Source organism: Quercus lobata, chromosome 1, assembly GCF_001633185.2.
Source record: "Quercus lobata isolate SW786 chromosome 1, ValleyOak3.0 Primary Assembly, whole genome shotgun sequence".
NCBI classification, from domain to species: domain Eukaryota; kingdom Viridiplantae; phylum Streptophyta; class Magnoliopsida; order Fagales; family Fagaceae; genus Quercus; species Quercus lobata.
This window is the reverse complement of record NC_044904.1, coordinates 7,421,128-7,438,654: the sequence shown is the minus strand read 5'-3', so window position 1 is coordinate 7,438,654 and position 17,527 is coordinate 7,421,128. Positions and strand designations below refer to the sequence as shown.

At 32.5% G+C, this 17,527-nt stretch overlaps 2 protein-coding genes across 2 annotated transcripts; both read right to left on the bottom strand.

Moving 5' to 3' along the window:
- Positions 1 to 2,178, bottom strand: LOC115976710 (calmodulin-7-like). Its single transcript, XM_031098171.1, has 2 exons — positions 1,963 to 2,178; positions 1 to 733 (listed from the first exon to the last, which is right to left on the bottom strand). Exons 1-2 carry the CDS (start codon positions 2,036 to 2,038, stop codon positions 360 to 362), a joined length of 450 nt encoding a protein of 149 aa, XP_030954031.1. The 5' UTR covers positions 2,039 to 2,178; the 3' UTR covers positions 1 to 359.
- Positions 2,179 to 6,755: 4,577 nt separating this feature from the next.
- Positions 6,756 to 16,680, bottom strand: LOC115994472. Its single transcript, XM_031118645.1, has 5 exons — positions 16,551 to 16,680; positions 10,009 to 10,085; positions 9,563 to 9,916; positions 6,936 to 6,987; positions 6,756 to 6,823 (listed from the first exon to the last, which is right to left on the bottom strand). Exons 1-5 carry the CDS (start codon positions 16,678 to 16,680, stop codon positions 6,756 to 6,758), a joined length of 681 nt encoding a protein of 226 aa, XP_030974505.1.
- Positions 16,681 to 17,527: the final 847 nt, after the last annotated feature.

Genomic DNA, 17,527 nt, shown 5'->3' with positions numbered 1-17,527 from the left:
TACAAAGAAAGGAAGATAACTTCAAATATTAACAAAATTAGTCACCCCATAAGCAAAACATCAGATTCATCCAATTGTTCTAGGTTCATAATATCAAAGGTAGAAAGAAAAATACCAAGAGTAGAGTAAATGACACTACACCCAAGCTACTAAAACAAGAGACAGAACAAACAAGCAGATACTAATGAACAGTGCCACAAATAATGCAAACAAGGAGAAACAACCAACCAACCATCCAAAGCTAATGATACCAAAAGATGTCCTAGTGGGAAATAGAAATCTTGTCAAACTTATCTGCCCTGCTCCCTTTTATGTTTTTTTTAATGCTTTTTCAGTTTTTAGTTTTGAAAGATTGGTCCTCACTTGGCCATCATGACTTTGACAAACTCCTCGTAGTTGATCTGGCCATCACCATCCACATCAGCCTCGCGAATCATCTCATCAACTTCATCATCAGTCAGCTTCTCACCAAGATTTGTCATGACATGACGAAGCTCAGCTGCAGAAATGAAGCCATTCTGGTCCTTGTCGAACACCCGGAAGGCCTCCTTGAGCTCCTCCTCTGAATCGGTGTCCTTCATCTTGCGGGCCATCAGGTTAAGGAACTCTGGGAAATCAATGGTACCATTTCCATCAGCATCAACTTCATTTATCATGTCCTGCAGCTCAGCTTCTGTTGGGTTCTGCCCCAATGACCGCATTACAGTCCCAAGCTCCTTGGTAGTGATACAGCCTGTAGTAGAAAATTAAGAAATATATCACATTATCAGCATTAAATTTGACTAGGCAGATACCGTTTATGTCAGCCAGTTAAGCCAAGCTTCACTTCCCAATACATAATCTAAAAAAGAAGGCAGCTACTTTTCCAATTGCCTCCATATATTATCAACAAGCCATCAGCAATTTGAGATTTTAATGTAAATGCTTATAAGTCATGAAGAAGCAACCACTTGCACGACATAATTAAACAAGCCATCAGCAATCTGAGATTAACATTTTGAACACTTAAATATAAATTGAAAGGAAAAGGCATGTACACATCTTTCCCGTTATTTTCTGACTAATGAACTAACAGATCGCGTACAAACTCCTGAACCATTCCTAATAAATCCTCAAAATCACTTTCAAAATATCTACAAAATGCTAGCTAACGTAAATGATCCTTTCCAAAATTACCTGCAGTTATGTATTAGAAAGTCCTATAGAACATTTGGTATGACAAACACTTGAAAGGAAATCTGTATCAACCTTCCTTCAATATACAATCTTCCATTTTTGTGAAGAAACTAATACTACATGGTTTATATTTCCCACGATCCATGTTTCCTAATCTAAAGAGTGCAAGCATAGAGCCGAATAAAGATACATTTCTAGCTTAATAAATTCACAAAGTCATGCATAAATAGCCATGTCTTTGCGTCTAAACTTTTGAGGCATCAGTTTAAACTCATACACGCCCACCGACTTCTACTTTAAACTGATAAAATTGAAGTAGCAATCCTTTGAAATCGAATTGAAAGACTGTTATAACAGAGATCCTAATTCGATAGACCGGTTACACAAAATGATAGAATATGAAGCAGAAAAAACCTAATAATTTTCCTTATATGCAATTCATGTACAAACACAGAAAAAGAAAAACACAAATCACGTTCGAGATTCTACAACACCATAACAGCTAACAAAACAGTTCAATTTTCCAAAAAATCAAAAGCCAAAACCACACCATAACCTAGAAAAACCATCGAAACAAATAGTCTCATTCCCAACAGATCAACAACGAAAAATTAACCAAAAACAACGAAATCTCTGCAGATCAAAACACGAATCGAGAATTATCAAACCCTAGATCAACCACAAGATATTAAATGTTAAAACGAAAAACAGAGCAATTAGATCTGAAATCAGGAAGAAAAAAAAGTAAACAGAGAAAGAGAGAGAGAGGGATCTGAGAAAAGATACCATCGCCGTCCTTATCGAATAGGCTGAAAGCTTCCTTGAACTCGGAGATCTGATCGTCAGTGAGTTGATCGGCCATTTTTGTTGTTTTGGGAAAACGAAGAGAAAAAGAACGAGAGCTAGAGAGAGAGAGAGAGCTTATATGTGACTTTATGAGTCACGAAAATGATTTGTGTGACTCTTCTCTGTGTGTGTGTAGAATTTCCGATAGGGAAAGTAATGGAGGGCTGTATATATATATATATATGCAAAAGTAAAAAAAAAGAAAAGAAAAGGGCCCCAATTCCAAGGCCAAGGCCCAATTACGAAAGCATCTGGTTCTCTCTCATCTTTCACGTAAACAAACGCGTGTGATCCTTTTTCTCCGACTTTGCTTTTTTTACCATTTTTCCATTTTTACCCTCTACTTTTTCTGCCTTTTATGATTTTTATTTGGACAAAGTTTAGCTACAAAATTAGTTGTAGTCTTAGGCTACAAATTTACTTTATATCTTTTTATTGGATGTGAATTTTGACAAATCCACCATTGGATTACATCTTCTTCTTATATCCTCCATGCTTGCAAAATTTCAAGAAAATTAAAGATCAATAACTATGTCATCAATAAATTTTTTAAATTGCAAGTTTTTGTAATTTAAAATTATGCACAAAATATAAGCTTATAGATCATGTAGTAAATGATATCCAATTGACACAAAATTTAACATCTGTATTAAGGGCGTAAAGAATATGCAATTCAACGGTTAGATTTTCAAAATATGTTGTAGTATTTATTTTATTGAGTGAGTTTGTAGCCTTAAGCTACAACCAATTTTGTAGCTAAACTTTGTCATTTTTATTTATTTATGTTCACTTTTTCTTTGGACTTTTTCGTACTTTAGGTTTATTTTACTCTTCTTCTTTTTTTTTTTTGGCTAAGATGGCTGCATATTCCTTGTTCACTTTGACAAGCTTTTGATGTCTAATCTATATGTAGAAGCCTTTTTTTTTTTTGAAATAGAAACCATATAGAATAATAGAATAGACTCTAGAGGAGACTTTTCTCTACTCTTCTTTTATTGTATTGAATATTGATAGACATATTAGCCCTTTTAAGTTGGTGTATCTATTTCTTATGATAATTTCAAATGATTATTAAATTCAACACCAAAAATTATATAGGTTTATCTAATTAAAAATATGAGTCAAATGAACTACACAACACATTATTCAACGAAAAAATTGAAGTAGACAAACCCATATTCTTGTAAGATAAATCATTTATTAGTGGCTCATTTGGTATTGCCAATTTACTATAAGTAGAGTTTTTTTTTTTTTTTTTTTTTTTTTTGAGAAACTACTATGAGTAGAGTTTTAATTGTAGTTTTTGGTAAGAATTAAGTTTAAACAAATAGCATTTGGAAAATTTTGGTAATAAAGTAATTTGAAGTTAGTATCCCCATTTGGTAACTAATTAATTCCAAAAAAAAAAAGTTTTTAGATGTTCAAAATGGCATATATAAAACTCTTCGTACAAATAAGTTGTCATCGTATTATACGGTACTTTGTCTTAGCCAATAAACCAATATTGTAAGATACAAAATAAATTATGTTATTTAGAATTATTATGATAAGTTATCGTTTAGTTGTTTAATAAAAAACAAAGGAAAATAAAAACACATAAAAGATTGGTGGATGCTTGTTGATTGGACTCTGGAAAAGAAAGTTCGAAATGTGAAGACTTGTGGGTGGATGAAATGGGCTATGTATGGTGTCATTGGTGTGTAGTAAAAGATAAGAAAATTGCAAATTCGGGGGTAGGATATTCCTAACTCATTAGACATCAAGCACATGTGCCAAGAATCAAGTGGAAATGTAATTTAATAAATGATTTAAATAAAATGTTGTACCACTATACAAAACTCTCACTTTTAAGAGGTCTGAAATATGCCATAATAAACAATGTTATTCTAAATTTATTGGCAATATTCTCGGAATCGATCCGAGACCTGTTGTTTTTTGTGGAAGTTATTCATCATCGCACTAAGGCCCGACATCTTGATCGACGATTTAAATGTTAAAGTTGAGATGGTCTATTTAAGAGACCATTTTTTTTTTTTTTTGATAATTAGATAATTACAGTAGGGATATGAAATCTAAATCTTTTTTTTTTTTAGAATCATGAAATCTAAATCATAGACATTTACATTATAAATACCAAAATGTGCTAGTTAAATTTTAAGACTCTTAACTCTTAAAAAGATAAGTTCAATATGAATCAAAATTGTCTATTCATAAAACAATTTCAACATGGAAAAATATCAACTCACATTATAAAATATGTAAAATCATCGTAAAGTCGTTACAACAACAAAGTCTTAGTCCCAATTGTTTCGTTTTGTTGATCCTCAATAAATTAGTTAGGATCAACTGTATGTATGGGATTTTACTCTATTATATTATATCCAAATTCATACGACCCAACCCGAACTTGAATTGTTTGACTCAAAACAAAAAATGGGTTGACCCATGACCTGACTCATTTTTTTAAACTTTTTTTTTTTGGTGAAAAAAAAAGAAAAAAAAAAGACAATATTAGTTTAATTGTTTGTTATGAGTTTTACAACGCACAAGTCAAAATCAATTGGTAATATATAATAGTAATTATTTTTTATTTTTTTTATTTTTATAAAAGAAACATCAAATATTTAACATTAAAAATAAAATTTAAGACAATATTAGTTTAATTGTTTGTTATGTGTTTTACAATGCACAAGTCAAATTCAATTGGTAATATACAATGGACATTATTATTATTATTTTTTTTTAAATCAAATATTTAAAATTTTTTTGGATAATGCCATTCAAATATATATATATATATATATATATAAAACATCATTTAGATACAATGACTTTAAGGAAAAATTTGAGACTTATACATAACTGCATACAAATGAATTGAGAAATGGCTGGTTGAGGCATTCGGTAATGAGTAAAGATATTTAAATATCAAGTAATAAAGTACATGTCAAGATAATCTGGATACAATAGAGTTAAAAACATATATTTAAAATTATAGACATGCATGAGAAACATTTGTAAATGTGAAAAGAGTGAAGTCAAAGTATATCAATGAAATTAGCATAAATTATGGATGCTTAGACCTATTTTTTAACAATTATTGTCCAAAATAAATGGCTTTTCAAAATAAATTATGATATTTCTTAGAATGTGTATTACTTAACAATGACATGATATTAAAAAAATAGACTATTTATAAATAAGTAAATAATCAAACTTTAATGTATATTCTCAAATTGAATAAAATCTCAACCACAAATGATAATAGATTATAAAACTAGTTGTCAAGATTGTAAATTTCTTATTTATTTTTATTTTTTTCCAATTAATTATCCAATAAAGCATTTGTAATTTTGTTTTACGTTTTGGGGTGTTGATATTATGTAGAAATGAAACTTGTGTATTTGTTTTACTTATCCTTTATGCTATTTTGTTTTGGTTAGTAATGTTGGGATTTGTATAATATTAAAAATATTGAACATATATTAATTTGCTTAGTGAAGCTCATTATTGATATGAGTGGTGAATTCAAAATAATGCATTTTATATTAAGTAATTTGTTGCATGACTTTCCAAATGACAAATACATTTCTTCTTCTTCTTCTTCTTCTTCTTTCTTTCTTTCTTTCTTTCTTTTAAAAAAAAAAAAAATTTAATTTCATGTGAAATACAGGTCAACTCGACCTGATCCGTAACTTTATTGACCGACCTATTTCTAACCCACTTAAAATGACCCGATTTTGACCAGAACCCATTTTGACCTGCAACCAGACATACTCGACTCGACTTGACCTGCCAGTTTGCCACGTCTAGTCATCTCTATCATTAAGCAAATTTTCCCCTTTCAAATCTTATATTTTTGTACATTTATAATTTTCCACATATCTATCTTAATGTTCTTATTTCAATCACTCACATCTTATAAATATTTTACATTTTAACCACTCATCATCCATAAACATGATTTCAAAGAATTTACACAAAAAAAAGAAGAAGGGAGATCATTTTGCCAAATTAATTTAAAACAGTACTACTATTTTTGCCATATAATTAATAAAAAAAAGTAGCAGTAATTTGCTAAATAAAAAAAATAAAAACCACGACAAGTCATTTTAACAATTGGCTCGGAAAAAAAGCCGTATGGTGTGTCGTACAATTGTGTCCACATCTCACATCTTGTATAGATGCCCATTTATTATCGTATCAAGTTATCAACTTAGCAAGCAAGGAGTGACTGTTGACTGGTTTGAAAAAGCAACCAAAGTCAGAGACTAATTAAGGGTGAGTTTAGCATTAGGTTATAATCTATGCTTTTAACTTTTAGCCTTTTAGGTACAACTTTTTAAAACTTCAGTTTTTTCCACCTTTTCTCATTTTCTCAAAAAATTTCAAGATAAAAATATATTTTAGCAACTTTTAGCAAAAAAAATTCAGCAAACAATTAAATAAGTTGTTGAATACTTAAAAACAACTGTTATTAATTGATTATGAAACATAAGCTTGACAAGATCAGATAATATATCCATTGATACAATTGTTTTTTACTTCTTCTTTTTTACCAACGATGCTAACACAACTACCAAAAAACAAGCGATCAAAACAAAGGTACTCTATGACAAAATTGGTTACACACAAGACACTCAAAGACTCCTGACTCCTGTTTTGGGCTTAGATCCCTGCTTCAAACATCATCAGTGTTCACAACCAAATTCCTACCGTTGTCAGTAACCCTCTTAGACAAGCAGAACAGCATTTAAACAACCATCATTCTCAGGGTTATTCGGCACCTGAGCATATTTTCCTGCGTAAATCACAAAACTAATGAGATATCTAATGAGACATGTACTGATGGGAGTTGAAAAAAAAAAGATGGATAACACTGCCAAGTTATAAAATCTAGAGGACAATCTTACCCCATACAACTTTCCCAGCAGGTGTAACTAGACCCAACTCACTGACATTCACCTGAAATTCACAGTAACAGGGGAAACAAGCCATGTAAGCCTGCCATGTTGACTGCTTTTCAATGGACTAAAGACAATTAACATTTGCAGGAAAACAGTCCCTCAATGATGGTTCCCCTTGTCATCACACCAAGAGAAGTATACATCTGACCATTAGGATTTTTCTTTACTCCGATAATCTCAAGATTGAAAGTGCATTTGAGTTCAGGGTGTGTCACATGAGCTTTGGTGAACCGCAACCCTGAAGGACAAATAAAGCGCTCATACTTTGAGGGTTTTCTTGTAAAAGCAGGACCCACAAATGTCGCTTTTGTGATCATCCTCTTCCATTGCTTGGCTACAAAAGAGATCAGGCTTAGTGTCTGTTTGGCAAAGATTATTTTTGCCAACTTATTTTACTATTCAGCTTATTTTTGCTATTATTCATGGGTCCCATTGCACTTTTTGATACTATTCATAGGTTTCACTGTACTATTTCAATTAACTTTTACCTTTATTTACAGTACTTTCAGCAAAAAAATTTCAGTTTCAGCAAAATAAGCAGATTTCAAACGGACCCTTAGAGTGTTAGCATTTTTGCTAGTGACTTGATTCGCGTTTTCATCATAACAAAACAAAGATCATTGTATTTTTTTTGTTGATAATTCAATAGTTAGGGATGTGGGGGATTTGAATTTTAAATGTCTTCGTTGGAAACATACAGAGGTGTTAACAAGTTGAGCTATATGGATCTTGTCACTTTGTGTAAGTAGACAAGTAGTGTTAGTAACTTAGTAGTGTTTCTGACAGTGTATAGTCAAATCAAATGTCTTGAACTCTCATTGTTAGTTTGATTTTAATGTTTTTCTATTTGCTTTGTTTACTTGTTTTCCTTTCATTTTTACTTTTTTATTTTATTTTTATAAAATAAATCTGTTGTCATGTGACTCATGTTACTATTTATTGTTATTGACTACCGATAATGCAATAGGTTGCCAACTTGGCATGCTTTGTGCTTTATGCACCTAGCACTCATGAGTGTAGTCTATACATTTTTTAGCAAAAAAAAGGGGGGGGGGGTTGGGTCATTGGTCAATTCGTTTTGCTTTAGGTAAAAAAATTTGAGTTGAATCGGATTGGATCATAAAATTCTAACCCTTTTTACCATGTTTAAGTCTACGGTTGGTGTGAGCCTGTTGGGGGCTGATTGGGCTTTTGATTAAGAGTTTGTGTGGGTTTTTTTTTTTTTTTTTTTTTTTTTTTTTTTTTTAAGTACTAGTCATTTTAACAATTGGCACGACAATGTAGCCGGATTCGGAACCTCTCCATTTCAAAGAGAAATGGAGTGTCCGGTTAAGGGACAGGATGCATCTAAAATAAATTAAGGGTGTAAAAACTGTCACGTCAATTAAAATTTAAAGCACTTAACTCTGGAAGCTCAACTGTGGTTAAACAAAAGGGTTAACTCGACAAACCCATCTTATCTGAGATTCGAATATATCAAAATCACTAACGCCGTGCTTTGCTCTCTCTCAATCTCTCTTCTCCATCGTCGTGCTTTGCTCTTCCCTAACCACTACAAGAAATCTGGGTTTAGGTGACGTTTTAAAAACGTCACTAAAAACCTAAAAAACGTCACTATAGTCTATAACGACGTTTTTTTTTTTTTGTGACGTTCAAAAACGTCGCCATATGTTACTTAGTGGCACTCAAAAACTTTTAGTGACGTTTTATAAAACGTCAATAAATAATATAACATTTTTGTATGTAATGTAGGAAAATACATTTAGCAACGTTTTGAAAAAGCCGCAAATAATCACACCTATAGCGATGTTTCAAAAACGTCGCGAAAGCATTTATCCTCTTGTTTATAGTGACATTTTTAAAACGTTGATAAAAAGGATTTTCTCTTACTTGTTAGCGACGTTTTAAAAACGTCGCAAAAACCTGCTCTTTTTTTTTTAATGCAATATAAACCTGCTTAAAATTCAACAATAACTAACACAAGTCAACAATAACTAACACAAGTTTGTAGTTGATCAAATATACCTATTGATCATCAATATTCCACAATAACACATTAACCATAGATTCAATATATATATATATATATTTATATGTTTAATACCAATACATGTATCATCTTGAATAGAACAAAATACTTGTCTATCTACAAAAAAAAGACAACCACCTAAACTATGACAATATTAAACAAAGTACAATACTTCCAAAATAAATGTGGTTGTAGCAGAACACTTGTCTACTTATACCAAAAAAATACAACCACCCAAACTATGGCAATATTATAAACAAAGTACAATAGTTCCAAAATAATTGTGGTTGTTCAAAACAACTATGTAATAGCCCATGGAGTCCTTAAAACACTGCATGTACCGCTATATGCTAGCTTCTTGATGGGATGAAGCCTGTGATCTGTAAGGAGTTGGAGATTGATGATCTAAACCAAAACCACCCTGAATACAAATTAAAGTATCTAATAAGTTCATAAAGAAATCATTTCGATTAACAAAATAATAGTTGCTATACTTAAAAATTTTAAAAACCAAATACATTCTTAAAACATTAAAATTTAATACCTGACTAGCTTCTGAAGAATGATTTTGCTGATTTTGCACTAGTTGCATCAATTGAGTCATTCGCTCCTCCAAGTTTTCATAACGATTCACTTTCTCCGTCAAAGAAGTAACTTGATTCTCCAATTGAGTCACTTTAGCATCCCTTTCTTGGCTTCTTACATGAGCAATTGCAGGAGTGCTCTTGGCAGGATGCATACTTGGGGTTGGGCCAAATCCCACACCTCGAACACGACTATTGTGCTCATTACCAAACACTTGAGCATATACATCATCTGGTGCCCATGCAATACTTCCAGTAAGGTCGGATGACTGCACACGATTTGAGGACTCACTCAACAGTTCGTTGATTTTTTCCTAATATTCAAAATTTGAACACAATAACACATTAGAAATTGACAATGTTAATAGATTCAATATTACACTTAGCAAATCATGATATTACTTACAATGTTGCTTTCTGCTTCAGTGTTAACAGGAGTACCAACTTTACGAAGATGGAGTTTTACATATACCTCTGCACGCTCTACAGGATGCCCAAGCGTTTGTTACCTAAATTATGTTCATTACATTTATTTAATTAGGAATAATGGTCTCATACAAACTTAAGAACAATCTAATAAGTCATTTACAAGATAATTATTGAGTCATTACCATTTCTTCTGCATACGAAGCAAAGTTTTTTGAACCACCAGTATGTACATTTTTTTGCTTGGAACGACTATTCTTGTTTACCAAAGCAAGATCCTACGTTCAAAAAAATTACATATTAAAACAAAGTATTATTTGAATATATTTTTCATGGTAGATATTCAATGTAAAATAAGGATATCCATTTGAATGCTCTTGTTTTGATGATGATGTAGAACAATTAAAGCATATCAATATGGAATAATACCCTCGTTTTTGGTAAATTCCAATGCTGAACAAGGTCTTCATAATCTTCAAGAATTACATCTGGTGGTACTTGTGCTCTATTTCCTCTTCCTAGGAAATACTTCTTCTTCAAAGATGACTTGTGGTTCCTCCAGCATTTCGCAATTGTGGGCAATGTCCTATTCTTAATTGCCTCCAACCAAGGAAGCAAGCATCCATTAAAAGAGTGATCATTCTACCTCTTAATGTTGTGAAAAAAAGTAAAAAAAGACAAAAGACAAAAAAAAGAATTGACATTACAAATTAAATGCTTGTACTACACACACACACACACACACACACACACACACACACACACACATATATATATATATATATATCTATTTACTTGGATAGCCCTTCTTTTCTTTGTCAAATAATCCTTACACCATCTTGATTTTATCTGTTGGGAAAGACTGCAAGGCAAATTGAAACCAATGTTTTTCAACCAAGCGCATACAAGCAAATTTTTCCTTCTAATACTTATATGATGACAATGACATACTCACATACAAATTTTTTTTTTTTTTTGGCTAGATAATGACATATACATCCATTTCTAGGTTAATCCAAACACACTTATTTGAGGTGCTATCAGTTTAAAAATATTAGCACCATAGAAATTATCCAATCCCAATTTTTGTGGTTGCATAATTTCAAATGCCCATTCCAAGTGCGCTATCATCACTACAATCTAATCAATATGATAAGAGAAAATCTGGGCATCTTGCTTGAAGGTTCTCACTGGTGGACAAAAAAAGAATTAAGTTTACTTGCCTTTTAGATTAGGCTATTTTAGAAAGACTTTGAATCATCATTACTGCTACAATGGGTTGTTGAGTCAAATAGAATGGCAAGCAATAAGAACAAAACCATCCCCATTAAAGACCACCTATCCTATACTTAGTGGTGTTCAAATAATTACACATTTTCTTTCTAAAACCCCCCATGTTGCTCTGCTTCCTTAGTGCACAACTACACATGTTGGGACTTGGCCTATTATCCCCACTCTGGTGCTAAACTAGCGAAGCATTCATGTTTATTTTAGACACATGAGAAAATAAAGCTATATGTTTCAATGGGGATGCAAAGTTTGTGGTTGATTTTGAGTCCATCTAAGCTTTACAAAAGGTTTGCAATTGGGAAATTTTGTAGATAGTAGAGAGTATATATAAGAATATCCTTTGAGAGTGTTTTATTTACTCTCAAGTCAGATAGGCCAAAACAAAATCCCACCAAACCCATCTCTTCCAAAAAATACAGAACCCCATTCAAAATCAAACTCAAATGCCTTGCCTAGGTTTCAAAGCACAAAGGCCAAACCCACCAAGCCAAGACCCATGACACCATAGCCATGCCTGAATCAACTTCTATCCACACAAATCCATAGCCAAACTCCAAAAATCTACCAAGAACAAACCACAACCTCAGCAAAAATCCCAACACCTTAACTAAAAAAAAAAAAAGAGAAAGTACCTGAACCTGAAGGAAGGCAAGCTTAGGAAGTGTGACAAGAATGGAAGAGTAAATGAAGCATCAAATGTGAGGAGCAAAGTGGCGATGGGTGGTGGTGGAGGTTGACGACGGCCGCAGTGGCTTTGAACGTGAAGGTGGGTGGTGGCTAGAGCAAGTCGACGATCTAGCGTCGTGGGCGATCTAGGGAAAGAGTGATTTGATCGGCGGCTGGACTAGGGTGGAGAGTGAGAAGAGAAGTTATGAGGGAGAAGGAGAAAAGAAAAGAAAAAAAAAGTGGGTACATGAATGGTCAAAGAAAAGAAAGAAAAGGAAAAAAAAGAGTGTAGGAAAAAAAAAAAGTGGGAAATGAAAAACTAGGGAAAGTTAATGCGAGAAGACCAAAAATTATGGAGGGATACTATAGCGACGTTTTGAGTGAACATATAGTGACGTTTTCAAAACGTCACTATAGATTAGAGTTCTACAGTAAAGGTATAGAGTTTTGTTAATAACTATAGCGACGTTTTAAGAAAATGTCGCTATAAGCCAAATAAATGCTGGTGAAACAGTACTTTTTGCGACGTTTTAATAAATGCAGCTATGTCTCTGGGTTACAACGACCTTTTTTACAAAATGTCTTAGAAGGCACATGCTTTAGCAACGCTAGTCAGAAATGTCACCATATACTTATAGCGGCGGATTTAAAAACGTCGCTAAAAAAACGCAGCCTAAACCTGTATTTCTTGTAGTGAACCTTGCCTTTGTCGTTGCCACAATCACCAATGTGTGCCAAGCTACTGTTGTTTCTTCGACCACATCTCACACCCGCTTAACATCATCAAACCCATTGCTCAGAAATTTTCTCAATCTTATTTTTTCTTGATAAGCTCTATTTGGTTGCTTTGTAAACAAAGGAAAATAAATTAGTATACTGCTATTTTTTTTTTGTTGATTTCCTCATATTGAGTTTGGTTTCTATTCTCTAAGTGTTTTTTTTTTTTTTGGGTTTTGAGTTTTGGGATTATGTGAAAACAAAACAATTGGTGGGTGTTTAAGCTTTGCAGGGTTTATGGTTTGTTTTGATTTGAATTCGTTCCAAAAGGTATGAGATTTTTGGGTTGTTTTGATACCACACCCATGTTTCTTGACACTAGGTTGAAAAATTTGAAAAACGAAAACAACAAGCAAAGCTAATACTGGAAGGGTGTGGGAGGAAATAGAATTAATGATCAAAATACAAGCTTACCATTTTACTTAATCATAATAGTTTACTCAATTAATTTTTAATTGTTCACTCTATTATGAAAGGTTTTAGGGAATGTATTGTGTTTTTAATTGTTCACTCTATTATGAAAGGTTTTAAGGAATGTATTGTGAATGTTTATTTGTTCCCTTGTCATGCTACTGATTGCAAAATTGGGTGTGTGTAAATTTTCCTTTGTAGGAATGAAATGCATATAATTGTATTTTGATGATGAACTGTTAAAGAAAACATTCAGCCTATGGCTAGATTTATGTTTACTGGTTGTTGATATACACTAGCTTTTTAGGGTGAGGCAGATGAATTATTGATTTTCAAAAATCTGAGTTGTTGAGATTCTTGAGAACCCTTTTGTGGTTGGTATTTGAAGCTCTTATAGGAAAAATAATTGATTTTTTTGGCTGGTTTTTGTGCCTCTTTGTTTGTAGATTGGTTCTTGTATTGGCCTTTTGGTTATCCACTTGGAAAGTTTGCATAATTTTTTGGACATGTTCTATTATTGGTTTCTCTATAATTCTGAAAGATTGAGATTTGTTAATATTGCTTGTAGGTTTCATTGATTCTAATCATCAGTAATTTGGAAGGGCCTTTGGAGTGCCAGGTACTCTAGGCAACTGCATTTCACACGCAGTGAAACCTAGGATTCTAAAGCTATGATACATCCCAAAGCTTTGATACCAAAAGAACTTAAATAACAAAGAAGCATCATACATTCATACCAAGAGATGGGGCAAGTTGTTTAACATGAGGCAAGTCGAAGTGATCAAGCTAAGATTGAAAATTGTAGACTTTGGATGGAATGTATAATCAAGAAGCAAGAGGTGGAATGTATAGTCAAGCAATAAGCACACCAATTGTAGAAGTTTCATGTTATTATAATCATATAATCAAACTGTTTATTTCAATGGAATTCTTGTTATGTGATCAAAGTGTATATTTTAATAAAATTTGTTCATTTTTTATATTAAATTCTCTTATTGTCTACTCTGTTGGATTGAATTTTAGTTGTAATTCCAAGTAACTCATAGAGGTACAACCCAAGTACATAGATTAGCTGAGCAATGTAAAAGAAAGTCTAGCTCCTTTACCAATTTGCAATGCAAGTACACAGAGTTCACACGAATGTGCTATTTCTTGATCAAGTTATGAAATGTCAGATCTCTAAAGAGAAGCTGTCTAATCAAGCCAAGCACAAGGCCTATAAATTCCCAACCCATTCCTAAGAGTCTACTTGAAAAGCCAAAGCTCTAATCATAACACAGCACATGCTCAACCTTGAACCGGTATAAAGAGGTTCATGTAGCATATAGCAATTCATTAATGTCGACTCCAAAATATCCTAACAAGGGAAGCTTAACAAGAGAAAAATATACACAACAACAAAAACCAAACCAAATGAAACATAAATTTATACACAAACTTATCAGAAGAACACTTTAGAATAAATCATGAATTTACACTATGCAACTACATGTGAAGTGAACGCTGAGAGAGACAACTTAATAGATCTCTATGCTCCAAAATTCATCAAACCATATAAAGTTATGATCTAGTGATTGAAACTCTGAGAGAGAGAGTTGAAGTTTTGGTAGCTGAAAATCAAGAAGCTAATAGTATCCAAACTGATCTTCAATTATATTAAATCCTGGAATCACAACTTGTACCTCTGTTTTGACTGGATATAAACAAAGATGTGCTCTTTTGTAACAAAAAGAAGTGTTCCTTTTGAAAGTATTCCCTCCAAATAATTAATAAAAAAATCCGAACATTTGAATGTGGCCAAATGTGACTAATTTTTTGGACCATCAAAACTTTAGTTCAAAACTAGGAAAATTACAAAATAATAGCACTTAATCACAACATGTGTCATAAATTATAAAACATGATCCTAATCTAGAAAAATGGCTCGACTTCATGAACCATCTCATTCCATCCACTTGCAACACTTCCTTGAGTCAAGGGACCTCCACTTGCAATACTTCCTTGAGTCAAGAGATCTCCTGCACCATCAATTTTGTCGTTGGAGCCTACAACATTGGATATACTCTCTAGATGTGATGCTAATGCAACACTTGCTGATGAGTCTCCCTAATGTGATGCAGAACTTGTAGAAGCCAACTACCAAAAAAAACCAATTACACATTTCACATATCACAAGCTTAGCATTAAAATTATCAAATCATGCATTTAAATTATTATTACTATCAAAGTAAAATATATAAATGTAAATATCTTTACCATTGAAAGTTGTGTAAAACTAATAATATGTCTTAGGCATGATTACTTTTATTGCAACTAACATTGCTGCATCTTGATATGTGAAAATAGTGGCTGACTTCTTTTCAGATATTGCTTCTAAGAATGTCTCAAATAACCATAAAAAAGATTCAATTGTGTCATCATATAAAAATGCACCTCCAAATACAACAGTTTCCCTATGGTGATTGAGACCCAAAAATACTCCAAGTGGCCTTGCATCTCTATTTGTACTATACGTTGTATCAAATGTTATTACATCACCGAAGTGGCTATAGTCAATGATCATTCTTGCATCGGCCCAAAAGATATCAGTAATCAACTCTTCATAGTCCAATTAAGTAGCGAAATAATATGAAGGATTTTTCTTAAGTTGATGATTGAAATATCTTCCCAAGCTAGCAGCTTCCCCATGCTCCATGTCTCTCTGTCGTCTAGTGCAGAAATAGTTTTTATGATCTTGCTTGGTAAAACCAAAATTATCATATCCACCGACTTGCTTACTAAGAAGCTCATAAGATTGCTTTAATCTTAATCCCGATTCATGTGCCAAATCAATTTCAATAGCATGAATTGCAGTCACTTTTCGTTGTGATGGCATCATGTGTACAGTTGATGGGAGGTGGAGATAGTGGTTATGCTTAGCAATAAATTCATTCACTGCATATTTTTTACTACCTCGATTAAGTACAATAACCAAACGTGCTTCACACACATCTTGTTTTTGCTCGTGGCTTCTTTATGTTTACTAAGAAGCTCATAAGATTGCTTTAATCTTAATCCCGATTCATGTGCCAAATCAATTTCAATAGCATGAATTGCAGTCACTTTTCGTTGTGATGGCATCATGTGTACAGTTGATGGGAGGTGGAGATAGTGGTTATGCTTAGCAATAAATTCATTCACTGCATATTTTTTACTACCTCGATTAAGTACAATAACCAAACGTGCTTCACACACATCTTGTTTTTGCTCGTGGCTTCTTTATGTTTTGATATCTCTTGTCTTTGCCTTGAACTCCCTCCTTCGCACACACAAATCTCCTTAAAGTAACCACTCTGATCTTTTTACATTTATTTACATACTCTTTTCTAATACTAAAACCAGCCTTTATGCCATATTCATTATAAAAAGCATATGCAATCTCATTTGCTTCAAACTCCATCCCTTTAAATGGGGTCGATTCCATGGGCACATTAGAAGGAACATATATTCCCATCAAAACATCCGTCATTATCCCTATAAAAATTGACCATGAATTTATTATAACTTTCACCTATCATTTGTTTTAAAAACAGAGATGATGTAAAAAAAATCCAATAGAACAAACATGGTATTTTATTTGGTTTTTTTTTTTTTTAAAGAACAAAATATGGGTTTCACTAAAATTTAAAACTGAAAATAAAGCTACATTACATTATTTTGAACAATAAGTGAGCAACAAACATCAAATGTGTCCTCTAATATGCCATATGCCATATTTTTTTTGATAAGCTGCAATTCATTTACTTTAAAAAATGGGAAACAAAGGGGGGCATTTTCCTTACAAACATCAATGAGACAAGGTGGAAGATTAGCCAAAGTTAAAAAGAAAGAGTCATTGGAAGCAAAGGAAAATTTAGCTGCTGAATGAGCAATAGAGTTACGGCATCTACTAATCCAACTAAAATTGCAAGAAACAAAAGACATAACTAAGTCTTGAATGTTAGCAATCAAATGGGAAATAGACTAGAGTCACTAGACAGAATAGGGACCATTGATGTGGATAGACCAGACAATCAAATATGCCATATAGTAATAAAGATTCAATCTTTATCTCAAAAAAATAAAAAAGATGCTCCAAGAATCATCCAGTCATTATAAAAATTCAATTTTTATCTAAAAAAATTAAAAATAAAAGTTCAGATAGACTCTAACTTGCATCCAGCCATCAAAACAACAATATAAACTCACTAAGACAACAATATAAATGCAGAAAAATGAGATAGACTCCAAGAATCATCCAAGCCATTACAAAGATTCAATCTTTATCTCAAAAAATTAAAAATAAAAATTCAGATAGACTCTAACTTGCATCAAGC

Excerpts from the sequence above, each read along its gene's own strand:
- LOC115994472 (XM_031118645.1), bottom strand. The coding sequence starts at position 16,680 with ATGACGGATGTTTTGATGGGAATATATGTTCCTTCTAATGTGCCCATG. Across the intron at positions 10,086-16,550 it reads TGAATATGGCATAAAGGCTG|AGCGTGCAGAGGTATATGTA; the intron begins GTTTTAGTATTA and ends GGCATCCTGTAG. Across the intron at positions 6,824-6,935 it reads TGCTGGGAAAGTTGTATGGG|GAAAATATGCTCAGGTGCCG; the intron begins GTAAGATTGTCC and ends TGATTTACGCAG.
- LOC115976710 (XM_031098171.1), bottom strand. The coding sequence starts at position 2,038 with ATGGCCGATCAACTCACTGACGATCAGATCTCCGAGTTCAAGGAAGCT. Across the intron at positions 734-1,962 it reads ATTCGATAAGGACGGCGATG|GCTGTATCACTACCAAGGAG; the intron begins GTATCTTTTCTC and ends TTTCTACTACAG.